At 38.3% G+C, this 14,771-nt stretch overlaps 3 protein-coding genes across 13 annotated transcripts in view; all 3 read left to right on the top strand.

The window, feature by feature from the left end:
• Window positions 1–1,393, top strand: part of LOC103395129 (transmembrane and immunoglobulin domain-containing protein 1) — a 14,474-nt gene extending 13,081 nt beyond the window's left edge. For all 9 annotated transcript variants that reach the window (XM_017041957.2, XM_025065419.1, XM_025065418.1 and 6 more), the window contains one exon: window positions 415–1,393. Coding sequence is in view for 3 of the 9 variants with exons in the window: in XM_025065416.1 (XP_024921184.1) it covers window positions 415–574 (160 nt within the window). In the remaining 6 variants the exon portion in view is untranslated. The remainder of the gene's footprint in view (window positions 1–414) is intronic.
• Window positions 1,394–2,211: 818 nt separating this feature from the next.
• Window positions 2,212–7,874, top strand: cct8 (chaperonin containing TCP1, subunit 8 (theta)). Of its 3 annotated transcripts, none has more exons than XM_025065414.1 (16): window positions 2,212–2,377; window positions 3,226–3,316; window positions 3,461–3,540; window positions 3,667–3,816; window positions 3,943–4,123; window positions 4,419–4,480; window positions 4,570–4,707; window positions 4,865–5,043; window positions 5,330–5,396; window positions 5,469–5,556; window positions 5,655–5,770; window positions 5,895–5,966; window positions 6,089–6,253; window positions 6,398–6,517; window positions 6,795–6,942; window positions 7,581–7,874. In XM_025065414.1, exons 1-15 carry the CDS (start codon window positions 2,318–2,320, stop codon window positions 6,900–6,902), a joined length of 1,677 nt encoding a protein of 558 aa, XP_024921182.1. In that variant the 5' UTR covers window positions 2,212–2,317; the 3' UTR covers window positions 6,903–6,942; window positions 7,581–7,874. The 3 variants fall into 3 exon arrangements, with proteins under 3 accessions (XP_024921182.1, XP_008330938.1, XP_008330941.1); XM_008332716.3 differs by having other exon boundaries at window positions 2,213–2,377; window positions 6,795–6,928; XM_008332719.3 differs by lacking the exon at window positions 6,795–6,942 and having other exon boundaries at window positions 2,217–2,377.
• Window positions 7,875–8,396: 522 nt separating this feature from the next.
• Window positions 8,397–14,647, top strand: rskrb (ribosomal protein S6 kinase related b). Its single transcript, XM_008332715.3, has 13 exons — window positions 8,397–8,717; window positions 9,929–10,219; window positions 10,310–10,393; window positions 10,522–10,590; window positions 10,798–10,867; window positions 11,714–11,821; window positions 12,223–12,263; window positions 12,545–12,572; window positions 12,790–12,879; window positions 13,020–13,108; window positions 13,649–13,759; window positions 13,843–13,956; window positions 14,047–14,647. Exons 1-13 carry the CDS (start codon window positions 8,688–8,690, stop codon window positions 14,290–14,292), a joined length of 1,371 nt encoding a protein of 456 aa, XP_008330937.1. The 5' UTR covers window positions 8,397–8,687; the 3' UTR covers window positions 14,293–14,647.
• Window positions 14,648–14,771: the final 124 nt, after the last annotated feature.

Here is a 14,771-nt window from a genome sequence, read left to right on the forward strand (position 1 = left end):
TCCTCCTAACCAGACTCACACTTCCTTCCTCTTTGGATATTTTTGGATTTACATGTTTCCTTGTCATGCTGTTGTTTCTTTGGACACATACCAATTAAATGTTCTTTAGGTGGTTATTTTACCAGTGTGTTTCCAAGTATTTAATAACTGTTTGAAATATTTATATAAATTGTAAACATGTTTTTTAAGTACAAGTTCAGTATTACAATTTTAGTTTAAGGTTGTTCCTTTTTTTTCTGTGTTTAAATATAAGAAATGTGCCAACAGATAATCACACGTTATGCAATATTTAAAAAGTCTAGGGATGCATTATTATTGTTTCTGTTGTCATTGCATGACTCCCAGTTTAACAGGGAGTTCACATATTTCATTGTGTGTCTACATATTATGTCATTGTTTTCTTTTTCTCTACAGAACCAGCTCGTTGGCACAATGTGGCGGAGCGCTGATGAGAAAGCTGGATCCCAGCGGTAAACTGTGTCGCTCCAACCTCACACGTCGAGCTACAAACCTTTCAAACACGGTCGAAGGTTGGGCCCACACCGCTGTGAACACTGTACGCAAACCCAACTAACCAACGTAAATGTGTTGTGTATCTGTGTATGTAAAACGCAGGGCGTTTTTAGCCATGTGTCTCATTTATCCTTGTTAGACTGTTACACACATTATTGTCGTGTTGATACTCTAGAAATGTCCCATGTCTATCTGTGCCTTCATTTTCGTGTTATGTTTAGAAGGCGACGCATAGCGCCTAGAGTAGGTCTCGTGTTTACACATCTAGGGTTAGCTTACAGTGGGTAATATACAGTATCCTCTTTGTAACTACCAAAGGGTTTTCTTTGTGTACACATTATAGCTGCTACAACCAAATGTGTAACCAATCTGTTACATTTTAAAACTAACACATTTTTAGTTCAATCTGCATAAAAACAAAATACTTTAAAAGAAAGACCAAATGGTATCTGCAGAACTAACGCATCGTTTTCTGACAAAGGAAGGATAATTCTTTCCTTCTTCTACATATAGTATATATGCAATAATTGTTACTAACGCGTTACTCTTTTTTTGTCATTTGATTGTGCCGAGTAGAAAATGTGTTTTGTATCAAATTTGAAAATTTATAAAGCTTTGTATGCGTTTTTAATGGGATTTGTGTGTTTTACAATGTTTTATGCAACTATTGTGTTTGCATAAATTCTCTTAAAATGTGATTGGGAAGAGCTGGTGACTCATTACTGTAAAAGAGGGACATCAAAGGTGTTTTAAAGCCATATTCAATAAGTTTCAAGTGTAATGAATCTCCAGCAAGCAGCCTAAAATGAAACACAGTTTCTCAAAAATGAAGCTGTGTTTAAATGTGAAAAGATGCAATAAAACACTTAAGATACGCTGACTTAACTGTCTTAACATTGTTTTGTTTACAGCAACAAACAGCAAAAACACATTGGTATTGTCCAGAATACTGTCATGAAAACAACAACACAATGCATTACACAAGAAAGAGTCTTACATTTTGAAAGGGTTTTCAAAAATGTAGAGTTGATCATTCAGAGAATGAACGGTACAGAACATTAACTAGTAATTTTTCAAATTGTAGAATTGACATTCTGCAGCAATAGAATAATCCTTTAGCAAATAAACAAAATGTCACAAAAAATATAAAGCATTTGAATGCAAAACATGGACAAAAAGAGCTTTTAGTCATTGTTTATAAATTGATTCTCAGAGACCATCCATCTTTAATACAGTCCCATACACATCCTTAAGCCTGTGGACATTTGTGATTGGTTTCTATGGTTACGTTGTTTGTGTTTTTTTAAATAAGCAGTTGTGTTTTGTTTACTTGTCAGTTCAACAAATTATTAATGGCTACATTTTGCTACTGACACATTTAACCCAGAGAATAAAAGGACCAAAGGAGCCATTTTTTGACTTTTGCTTTAGTCGTCTAAACTTTTGTTTTATATTAAACTGTGAAATAGTACAAACTCTTAGATCGTAAGCTTTATTTTATAATGAAATTATTTTTAAATATTTAATATTTTAAAAGTATTCGAATACTTTTTTTTCGATTTAAATAAAGCGTAGTGTTTAGTTTTTAGTACACAAAGACAACGTCGCCATCTAGCGTACAAATTGCATCACTGCTAGAAATGCTGGCTGCTCACAGTTTTGTCCCCTACTGCTCTCCGTCCCCTACTCCACTCCCAGCTAGGGCTGAAGTAACTCCTCCTCGCTCTCTCCGGCTTTGTACTCAGAGCTGAACCCACGCCGCGGCTAGCTTCTCCAGGATTCCGGGACTGATAAACAACTGATAATGGCCCTTCACGTTCCGAAAGCTCCGGGCTTTGCCCAGATGTTAAAGGATGGCGCAAGGGTGAGTTTTCATCGACAGTTGGAAGCAGTCGTGTTAGTTAATAAATGTGAGTTATCATGCTAGCTACTTAGCATTAGCATGCCCATTCACAGTCATGTGCGAGAGTTCTAGAAACAGCCAGGCCGCTCAGAGCTGATGTTTGGCTAGCTGTTCACATTTATGTGAACCATAATTTGACTTTTGCATCTTGTACTTTATGCTTTGTAGTATTTAACTTTGGTGTACATGAGGAGCAGGAATAACTGTCGCTGTCAAAATCAATCCGCATTTAGTCTGATGTTAGGGCGTGAGGGTTTGGGTGACACATCTGCTCACACAGGTGATGATGATGCGAATTCATGTTTACGGTCCTTAAAAGGAATTATCTGTTATCTGTTTCAAACCCAAAATAAATATATTAACAATTTACAAATGCATTAAATCAACGAATAAATCCGAATCCAATATATATAAATACACCAACAGTATAAACAAACAAACACCGTCAATAGTGTCTTAACATAATTCATCGTACAAGCTACATGACATCTACAAACTGTCAACAAATTTACATTTGCAGACATTTTAGTGAAATTATTGTTATTTAGTCATATTTTTACACATCAAAACTGTTAAACAGTCTGTCGTTTATTTTATCGGTGCATTCATGTGTGAGGTCAGGAGCCCAATTGTTTTACTCATCTTTTTTTTTCATTTCATTGTCATATCATTAGGAGCCAATTTGCCACAGCTAAACTTTATAGGTCTTTAAAAAAATACCTTAAGTATAAGCCTCAGGATAATAAGTAGCTATGCATTAATAAATCTCAGAATTTGCCTATTAATTTGTTTGATTATGTTTGATGCAGCATTTTTCTGGCCTTGAAGAAGCTGTCTTCCGTAACATCAAAGCTTGTAAAGAACTTTCCCAGACCACACGCACTGCTTATGGACCTAATGGTAAGTAGTTGGCATCCCTCTTCATCAACCATGCCTCTGCTTTCTGTTGCCTAATCGTATAGATTAATATTATATTTGTACATTGACTACTTTAAACCTAACCTAAAGCAAGAGATGCTAAGCTGTAACATTGCTTCTACACAGGCATGAACAAAATGGTCATCAACCACCTGGAGAAGCTCTTTGTCACCAATGATGCCGCAACAATCCTTCGAGAGCTTGAAGTAAGACAAAGCTCTGACTATTTTTATTTATTATTATTACTAATATTTTAGATCTTACTGTAACACACTGTGTGTGAATGTGTGAAGTCAGAGTTAAAGCCGGTAAAAATGTTTTCTATTTTACAGGTGCAACATCCAGCAGCAAAAATGATTGTGATGGCTTCTCACATGCAAGAGCAGGAGGTCGGAGATGGTACAAACTTTGTGCTGGTGTTTGCTGGAGCTCTGCTTGAGCTAGCTGAGGAGCTGCTCAGGATGGGCCTGTCTGTGTCACAGGTACAGCTTAGCTAATGTAAAGGTTTATTAGGGAAATAATGTGTCTTGACATTTGATATTTCATTCAATGCTTGTTATTTACAGCTGTGTACATTCTACTATAATTTGATGCTTTTTTTCCTTCAGGTTATTGAAGGTTATGAGCAGGCCTGTAAAAAGGCTCTGGAAATCCTACCAGACTGTGTCTGTACCTCAGCCAAGAACCTCCATGATGTTAAGGAGGTCACATCCTACATCCGCACTGCCGTCATGAGCAAACAGTATGGAAATGAAGACTTCCTCGCTAACCTCATCGCTGAGGCCTGTGGTGAGTGAAACAGAATAGAAGTTTGAACCTGTATTATTAGGGTCATATGTTATTTTAGGACCATGTCAGTTTAAAGTTCTCTGTTTGGATATTTGTCATTTACACAAACTAACATAGTGGTACATACTTGAAAATACAGCTTTTGTCTTCTTTTGCCTAAGACGTAACGTAATACACACAAGTTTCCAGTTAAAAACGAAACAATTTACCTTGACCGTCAAGATATAACAATCTGTTGTTTTGGGTTTTTTTAATGCCTTTACTTTTGTTAACCCTTTATATGTTTGTATCTCAGTGTCCATCTTCCCAGAGTCTGGTCATTTCAATGTCGACAATGTCAGAGTTTGCAAGATCCTGGGGAGCAGCTTAATACATTTAGAATGTTAAGTTTTCTAAATTAGTTTGTTGACTTTTCTTAGAATGACTTTTGTGTTTTTGTTTTTCAGGGGTGTGGAGTGACGGCATCCTCCATACTTCATGGTATGGTCTTTAAAAAGGAGGCAGAAGGTGACATCACATCTGTGAAAGATGCAAAGATCGCAGTCTTTTCCTGTCCCTTTGACAGCATGGTGACAGAGACCAAGGTACCAACAATAAAAAATTAATCTAAAAAAAGAGAATTTCCAGGATTAGCCAGACGTCACTTTTAATATTCACATTTTAGAATTTAAAGTCACACAAAGTTGTTGTTTAAATGTTTGTATTTGAATTTTACCAAAACTGAGTTACTTTGTCTCTCAGGGCACTGTGCTGATAAATAGCGCTAAAGAGCTCATGGACTTCAGCAAAGGAGAGGAGGATTTGATGGAGGCTCAGGTGAAGGCCATCAAGGAGGCTGGAGCCAACATGGTGGTTACTGGGGGTAAAGTGGCCGACATGGCATTGCACTATGCCAACAAGTACAACCTCATGCTAGTCAGGTGAGTCTTGGAGATTCTTTGATGCTTAAGCGAACTGTTAGTGTACTGTTTTAGAAAAACAGTATTCTCTTAAACATGGGCCAGAGATCATTTTCCAACAGCATTGCTGGTGTTGACACCAAAAAAGATGATGATGAGTAGCTGCTTCACAATCTCAGTGGAATTCAGGGTTTTAAGCCACTCATACTCAGAGAATAATTTGTATCTCACTGCAACCATTCTGTTAGAAGTCTTCTGTGTTTAATATCTGATGTTAGGTCCTAAATCATCCTCTTCTTTTTTTCAGGCTCAATAGCAAGTGGGACCTCAGGAGGTTATGTAAAACAGTGGGAGCTGTCGCACTGCCCAGGATTGTGAGTGTAGTTTCATTTAGTCTGATAATTGTTTATATTATGTTTACTGACATTTATTTGTTGCTTCATCAGATGGCCCCAACTCCAGATGAGATGGGTCACTGCAGCAGTGTTTACCTGACCGAGGTGGGAGACACGCAAGTGGTGATCTTCAAACATGGTACATTGTTTTGTTCTTGATTTTCTTTTCTTTGTTTGTGTGATTACCTAATATTAACTTGAGTTAAACATTTGTATGGATGTTGATTCTTCTTACAGAAAAAGAAGACTGTGCCATCTCTACGGTGGTAATCAGAGGCTCCACTGACAACCTGCTGGACGATATTGAGAGAGCAGTAGATGATGGTGTCAACACCTTCAAGGTTCTGGTCAGGGTAAGTCCACAAGAAAACTCTACTTGGATTTTACAGTGTTTGTAATGATAATGTCACTAGTTGAAATACAATTTGTGTCATCCTTTCAAAGTACATAAAGCTTTGCATGTTTCACTGTCTTTAGGACAAGCGACTGCTACCAGGAGCAGGAGCCACTGAGATCGAGCTGGCCAAACAGATCACTTCATATGGAGAGGTAACTGAGGGACTGAACCTGTCTGGGATTTTTTTTTCTGGTTCTGGCTTTAATGCATTTGTATCTTTATAGTATCACCTGCTGGTTAGTAAGAGAGTTTAATTTATTTCTCTCCTCTACAGTCCTGTCCTGGTCTGGAGCAGTACGCCATCAAGAAGTTTGCTGAAGCCTTCGAGGCACTGCCCCGGGCACTGGCAGAGAACTCTGGTGTGAAGGGAAGAGAGCTCATCTCTAAGCTCTACGCTGCACATCATGAAGGAAACAAAAACATGGGCCATGACATTGAGGTGTGTGTTCATCAAAAGTTGATCAGTCTGCATGTGGGTCTTTTCACAATTGTCTGTATTGGAAAAAAACTGGACCTAAAGTCTGAGCCATAAGTTGTTGTGTTGACACTTGTTAATCTGATCTGAATTGAATACTGTCAACAGGGAGATGGTCCTGCTGTCAAGGACATGTTTGAAGCTGGAATTATGGATCCTTATTTGGTCAAGTACTGGGGCATCAAGCTTGCCACGAACGCTGCCATCACAGTACTTAGAGTCGACCAGGTGCGTGCACCGTATTTTAAACATTTTAGCATTTTTATATAGACTCGTAAATGTATTTGGTGATGTTGTTGGTGATGTCCCTAAATAAGAATTTTAAAAATGGTTGGAATCCATACTATGCTCATTCAGTCCTCAATTGTTCAGGTGCAGTGCCACCATTGGCCTTTAGGGGCTGGATCCAAAAGTTTTACTCGCTAACTTCCTGATTTTCTTGAAACATTTGTAGCAGGTATTTGGTGTTAATGTTTGTGTACATGTATGTATATGTATAATCCAGATCATCATGGCTAAGGCTGCAGGGGGACCGAAAACTCCCAAGCAGAGAGGACATTGGGACAAGGATAGTTGGGATGAGGAGCCTGACAATTTTGAAACCCACCATTAGAGGGTGTTCAAACCCACCCTTTGTCAGTAGGTCCTGGAATGTGTGTGCGATTTTTGGCTCACAGAACTCACCGGAAAAATAGACTGTCTGTCACGGTTAACACTGGGTGTAAATATTAAGAAGCTCTTTCCTCACAGCTGGATGGACTCGACCACTTCACAGATGTGTTTCTATTACTGCTGTCACTCACTGTCAATGTACTAAACCTGCATAAAACCAGTAGAGTATTGTGTGTTAGCATGCAGCATGAACTCACTTTACTTTGCAGTGAACAAGAGTGGATTGCATGTGACTATTTAACATGAATGAAGTTTTTAATCATTTGTAATGTAGTGCTCTGGTGGCTAAAGCTATGGGAATAATAAGTTGGGAACTCCCTTCAAGGGTGTGTTTATTTACTGATCAATACAAAAATAGATATTGTTAGGGATATTGAATAAGGTCTGACATTATTAGAAACTTTCCAAACCTCTACAGTTGTTGTTTTTTTTTTAGAACAAACCCAGGTTTTTTTTTTATTGGACTATGCTGTTCCTCGCATGACAGCAGCACACTTCCTCTTTCACATATGTGCTAATGAATATTTCATCACCAAAAAAACCTTTCTTGGCATTTCTAAGGACCTGACTCATTTCAGTCACAATTGTAAACGTGTCTGTCTGTCTTTCCTTGTTGCAGATCATCATGGCAAAACCAGCAGGGGGACCCAAAGCCCCTCAGGGCAACAATAACTTTGATGAGGATGACTGAGGCTAAAGCAGTCTAGTTGATGCGGCTTTGACCTTCAACGCTCCTACACAAACGCTCATCCCCTTTTCTATTTGTTTATTTAAAGCTTGACAGTTTGGTTTATTTTGTAGAAATGACCAAAAGCTGGTCACAAAGGATTATGTGAAAGTGAAAATTCAGGATGGCACTGTTTGCTTTTTATGTTCTTCGTCCCAAATAAAAGGCACTTGCGCTGTCATGTCATGGTTTTTTGTTTGATCATTTCATTATGTACGTGTGTACAGTAGTTTTCTTTTCAAAATGTGACCCCAAATTGATGACAATCAATAGGGTGTCATTGAAGACAGTATAAATAACATTTTAGTCCTTTGTTACTGTCTGAAGATTTACATCCATCCTTAAAGCTCCTCATGATAAGAGGTTTTGTTCAAGAATTGGTATAAAATAAGTGTTAACCAAAATCTATAATGGAGTATTGTGGTATTTTCCCAAAAAAAGCATCCCATTTAAACAAACTTAATTCTCACCAGATCTGCTAGTCATTGTGATTTGTGCACAAACCTCTAAATTTGCAAATCCACCTTGTTGCTTTGTGTTTTATGTAATTTTAAACATGTTTAATGCAGAACCTTTGACTCTATTTTATATTTCGTTTTAAAAAGATGTAGCTTTAATCCTAAAAGAAATAGATTAGAAAAAGAAAAAGATTTCTCGTTTGTGGAGACGTGTTATGGGAGGATTAAACAGCAGAGGGCGCTGAACGCTAGCAGGTTGTTTGCAACCCTATTGGACTGTGAAGATGTGGGCGGATTTGCACTGACGTCGCCCGTCTACGGATTAACTTGTTTTTATAATGTGTATCGTTGATAAAAAATATCGTTATCAACTGCTGGACGTCGATGTATATCTTAATTTTGTTTTAAAGTTGAAGGGTAGTGTTTAGAATGTGCGTGTGAGAGTGAGGAAGCTGTGTCGAGGATGTACACACTAACATGAGGATGTACGTCGAGGGAACGTCGCCATGATGTTAAAAAGTGTTGTTGTCCGGACAAAGTGATGGGAGCCGAGGCTAGTAAAAACAGGAAGGTAACTTTCACATGTTTTGTTTTTCGTTTCCGCTGTTCTATTGTAATTTACACATTTAGTCCGCAAAGAACGACCATTCTGTAGGTCTTCAAATGTGGTTTCTAGAAAGAGCGTTACGGCCTCATGTTGCCGCTAGATGTCTCCAATTCTCACTCTTCTTGGTACATTTGCTAATAAAAATGATAAAGCTGATTTCCTACAGTTTCCTCATGTTTAATTATAATAATAATATCATACATTTAGACCTTGATTATTCCGTGAGAGTAAATGTGTCCTGAAAATGAACTAAAATAAAGCATCAACATTAAAAACACAATAAGAAAATAATAACCTAAAATAAAGCATCAACATTAAAAACAATAGAAAGAAAATAACAACAAGAAAATAATAAATACATAGTTGCTTCATAACAAATATATGTTGGCTGATGTAAACTCTAGTGTTCACTTTTTGAAACATTGAAACAAACATTTAAATTTATATGATATAAATATTTGTGCTGTGTCGCTTATGCAAATGGATGTGTGGTTGATTGCACACTTCTTGCATCATAGAACATCAACTCTGTGATGCAGTAAAGAGCCCATGGCGACAGGACATATTGACTGTGACTCAATATTTATATCATCTATTTTTATATCAGCTGTTTATCCATCTAGTATTGAATTTATGAAACAGTGTGATTTCGTCACTGAGGTCACTGTCTATAAATGTATACAGTACCTTGCTTGACTATAGTTACTTGTGTAAATGACCCCCATATGAACCCAATGCACAATCAGTGTAATTGCTCAGGTACAGTGACATATTTACTCTGACACCAAAGGATTAAAAGCACGTTCTACTATGTGAATATGAAGCAATTCTTAAGCAACTGTTCTTGATAAAAGTTAAAATATTTACACCTTTAAGTTTTTTTTCCATTATATCATTTCTGTATCAAGTGCACAATGGGTTACGTTCTTGCTAAAGGTCCAAGTTTAAACAAAGAGAAAGTGAATGTTATACAATAGTTTGCCTTACATGCATCAATAAATAATATATTGTTAGCAAAAATAAAGATGTATTATGACAGTTGGTTAAGACCTCATAGCATCCTGGCAGGAAATTAATATTTAAAGTTAATTTATTCTATAATAGTAAAACTATCATACTAAAGTTATACATACAGCATTTCCACTGACTCGTGCTTCTCTACTATCTGCCCCCAGAGGCCACTGGAAGGGCAGGAAGACGAGCACTTCACGTCTGGATGGCGAAGCTTTCTGTCCAGTATAGGTCTTTCCATCCCAGCCAGTCTCTGTCGCCTGGCTCCACCTGCCCTGCGTCTGCGTCGGCAGCGGATGCTACAGGGCAAGGCCCCCGACATCCCAGAGCATGTTCTTCGGTTGGCCGGAGTTGGCCCTAACAAGCTCAGAGCAGAGTGGACGCTGCCAGGATTCATAAGTATGTTTCTGCCGGAATTTCCACACAGAACTTTGCCTGGCCCAGAGGACTTTCAGGTAAAGCATAGTCACAGTGCAACATGCTGACAGCATTAGAGCTTTGGTATGATGGACTTGTGATGATCTTTGAGTTTTACACTCTTCTAGGTCTTGAGCTACATTGCCAAAGGTTCATTTGGACCCATTCTGAAAGTGAAGGACAAAGCAAACCAGAAAATGTATGCAGTCAAAGTGAGTGTAACATACTGTACAAAAAAGTATTAGTAAATCTGTTTACAATGTATAAAATAGAACACCTGTGTTGTAGAAAGGATACAATAATTTTGTTGTTTTTAACAAAGTGTTGTTTTTGACAACAGGTTATTCCTAAATCTGAGATTCTGAGACTCGGGGTCCTGGAGCAGTCCAAAGAAGAAGTAATAGTCCAGGTTTGTTGCAGTTTTTACATTTATGGAAACTAAAATAAATTTCAATATTACTTATTGTTGCAGCCCTAATTATGTGTAAACTTCAAGACTGTGGTTAGCTGCATCTGTCTATACATAAACTGTGTACAACACTATCATATCTACATAAAGAAGACACATCACTTGTGTGACCAGCCTCATTATGTGGGATTTGACCTTTGCTCACAGCGTCAGGTTCACCACCCATTTATCCACGATCTTCAAGACTGCTGGCAGACACAGCGTCACCTCTACATTAGTGAGTCGGACAGAAAACAGTGACCCAGATCAACCCAAATCCACTCCCACAAAGCCCGTCCAACCTGTTTTATTTCCGCACTTGACGATATGATTTTACCCACAATCCCAAAAAAACAGACCGTATAGAAGAACATGGGCCTATTTGTTTCCATACAACGGATGCTGAATGAAGTCAAGTCTGTCAGAAAATTGGGCTTTTCATTCATGAAAGTACTATCTGTTAATCTAAATTGCATCTTTGTTCCATATTATACAAAAAGGAACAACTTGGTTCTGTTTCTTTGACTTCAATAGCTGTGTCCAAACATGTCCGTTTCTTTTATACGGTCTACATCCCTAACACAAAACCTGGAACGTATTTTCCCAAAGTGCAGTAATATCCTGCTGCTATTGTTTGGATTTTGTTTTTATTTTCTAAAGAGAAGAAAAAGTGAGTATTTGTACCCACAACTCCAAACTCCCTCTGCTTGTGTGCCCCGCAGCAGATATGCACCTTCTCTTGTTCCTGCAGAGTCTTTTTCCTTTATCACCAGAGCGAGTCACTGACTCGGAAAGTCTGACCCACTTTGTTTTAATTCCTCACCCCCTGTGAAAAGCAAGTGTGTTTGCCCGTGTTGAAAATTGCTACAGCTGTACAATAGATTCAAAAGACTCAAAGAAGAAATCTATCTCTGCTCCTGTTATAAACATCAAGGTGTTTTTGTCAGTAATTGAAAGTATTTATTGTCCACTTGTCCTTTTCTCCTAGTTCCCCCCATTAATTTCTTTCCACATCCCGCTGCCCCCTGTTCACCTTCATCTTCTGTCGGCAGTGACATGTTCTAATGCTCTTGTTCTCTTCTAGTGTGTGACTACTGCAGCACAGGAGACCTCTACACTTACTGGCAAATGATTGGTCAGTTCACGGAGGACACGGTGCGAGTGTTTGCAGCAGAACTTGGTTGTGGACTTGGTGCGTACACCTCAAAGAAATGAAAATACAATATTAACCTGCTCACACGGTCACAAAAACACTGGAATATCAATATGTAACAAAATTAATCTGTCACTACTGAAGTACACAGCATCCACAGTCACTCCTTATTGTTTATTGACAACTGGAAAATATGGAGATAATCCTCCATCTACACTCCGTTAATTATCTGAATCCTCTGGAGAACTCAGAGTAGATCAGAAGTGTCTCGAGGGTTCATTTCAATTTATTTTTAGTCATTCAATTGTAAGTAATTGTCAGACGATGTGTAACTACAATGAGATGGCCTCTCAAATGATTTCTCACAACAGAGTTTTACACAAACAGTGTGTTTTAAACCTATTTACATGACATTTATATTCTATGGTTTGTTTTTCTAGACTTTCTGCATAACTTGGGTGTCATTCACAGAGATGTAAAGGTAAGAAGATTATAGGTTGAAACTATGGGTTCATCCTGATTCTTGGCTTGTGTGGCTTACATGTATTTGTTATAAATCTAGTAATTCTTCATTGTCTATTTATTTACTGAATGCTCTTTATTCTATAGACCATGCAGAATGCCAAATAGAGTTTTACTAGAAAATAAAGAAATAGAAATGTCAGAAATAGAAAGCAATTGGTTCTGTTATTTTTTTTAAATAATAGTTTACTCTCAACAAATATAAGCAACAAAACGTGTTTTTGTTTTTTTTTTTTCTAGATGGAAAATATTCTGCTAACAGACAACGGTGAGTCAACATGCTTCCAGCAGGGAGCAGCAGCACTTAGTCTATCACTGTGAATGGCTCTTAAGAGGAAACATCTTGCTAATCTACTTATCTCCAAATGTTTATTAGTCATTAGCAATTGGCCCTTTATATTATTTTAACAGCATTTGAATGGAATGTTACAACTGGGCCTCCTGGCCTATGCTGTTAATTACATGGACATAATGGTTTGTTCCAGGCCACCTCCGCTTAGCTGACTTTGGTTTGTCCCGTCGCCTGGAGAGAGGAGGACGAGCCTTCACTATCTGTGGAACAATCCAGTACATGGGTGAGATAACAGTATGTTTACTAAAGTCACCTCTGGAGCTAAATCCTGTCAGAAACATATTCAATTAAACACATTTACAGATTAGCACCTGGTACATTTAAGCAGATCAGTGATGCAAACATACTGTGACCGCTCTGCAGCTCCAGAGGTGCTGAGTGGTGGACCCTATAACCATGCAGCCGATTGGTGGTCACTGGGAATTCTCCTTTTCTCATTGGTTACTGGAAAGGTGAGCTGTTGTTGTCTGTAGCCTCTATATCTTCCCATAGACTATACTATATAGAAAAGTCGTCTTCATTCTTTACCTCATGTACCTCTTACCCCAGACCACGGGCTGTGCAACAACTTAGGACATCTGGTCAGTTTATAATTGGTTGAGATTATGATGATAATATTAATAGTAAAATTTGGTTCATGACAAGTAGTAGTAGTAATAGTAGTAGTATAAAATTCTGTATTTAATGATTCGATAAATAAAGAATAGCTTTAGGCATAGTAAAGAGCAGGATGAAAATATGATGAGTAATAAGTTAAACAGATTATAAGTAGAATGAATTATAGTCCAAAACATCAACATCATGTTCTGCTAACGAAGACTTTACTTTTTTACAATCTTGCATTTATATAATTAGTTTTCCATCTTGCCACATGTCATGGTTTTCTTCTTTTCCTGTCTGCTTTATGGACTTCCCTTTTTAAAACTGAACGGTAACATTTACTTCCTGTATAGGATTAAAAACATAATAAATGTTCCACCCTCTCTCCCCAGTTCCCTGTGCCTGCAGAACCAGACCACTGCAGCATGTTGAGGAAAGTGAGGGCCTTTCCCTATGAAATGCCCCTGAACACCAGCCCTCCATTTGCCTTGTTATTAACAGAGGTACAATGGTTGCTTCTCTTACTACTGATTACTTACTAAGTGTTGAAGAGTTCAGGTTTGCCAATTTCTGTCTGTTTGTGTAGCTTTTGTGCAAGACTCCAGCCCGCCGCCTGAGGAACCTGGAGCGATTTAAACGGCAAGCCTTTTTCCATGGAACATCATTTGACCACGTTCTCCTGCAGCGCAAGCCCGTGACGGTAACTCATGTATATTCTAATGCAGACACTGTGGTAATACTGGGATACACTAAAGAAGCCAGATGAAATATTTTTATTTTTGTTTTCAAGGTGATTCTGGAGCTTAGAGAGAGACCAGACCGCGCTGCTAAAGCTCGACGTGGCTTCACCTTGTCTTTACAGCCTCTTAGAGGTTTCGACTATGACGCTGTCCTCAGCCCTTCAGCCACACCAGACACACAGATCCATGCCAGCACTCAGACTCACACAGATGTGTTTTCTCCGAGTGTGCCACTCCCACTGCAGCCTGCTCAGGAAAAACTCCCAGAGAGATGTTTGTGTGATGGACTGAGATAATGCAATGAGTGTAAGAACACAGAAACCAACCTAAATGTTTTTCTGTTCCCTACATCATCCCAGATCACACAGAGGAGCCGTTTCCTTGTCCTAATTGGGAAAGAGACAAATTTTATTTAGAGTGATAGTCTTGCGTTGGTGGGAAAACCGCCCTTGCTGCTGAAATTGGCCGGTTCTGTCTTTTTCATGGTGCACAGACCCGAGTTATCTCACACCTGTTTGCCTGTTACAAATACTTTCACAAGCCTATTTTATTTGTGCAACAGATTTGGAAATGATGTTTTCACAATTGTTTTTTTCTTTTAGTTCAACAATGACGGGGGGCTCTGCGAGTTTGTAATGTTTTTTAAAAAAACAAAAAAGAAAAAATGTATGATTTTTGTGGAGCACTGCTGTACAGTGTGGATTTTAGTTCAACGTCTATTTTCTGCATTATTGTTGTAATGACATGTATGAAAGAACTTCACTCTCGTGTTTTC

The sequence above is a fragment of the Cynoglossus semilaevis genome, chromosome 19 (assembly GCF_000523025.1).
Source record: "Cynoglossus semilaevis isolate Cse_v1.0 chromosome 19, Cse_v1.0, whole genome shotgun sequence".
Classification (NCBI taxonomy): domain Eukaryota; kingdom Metazoa; phylum Chordata; class Actinopteri; order Pleuronectiformes; family Cynoglossidae; genus Cynoglossus; species Cynoglossus semilaevis.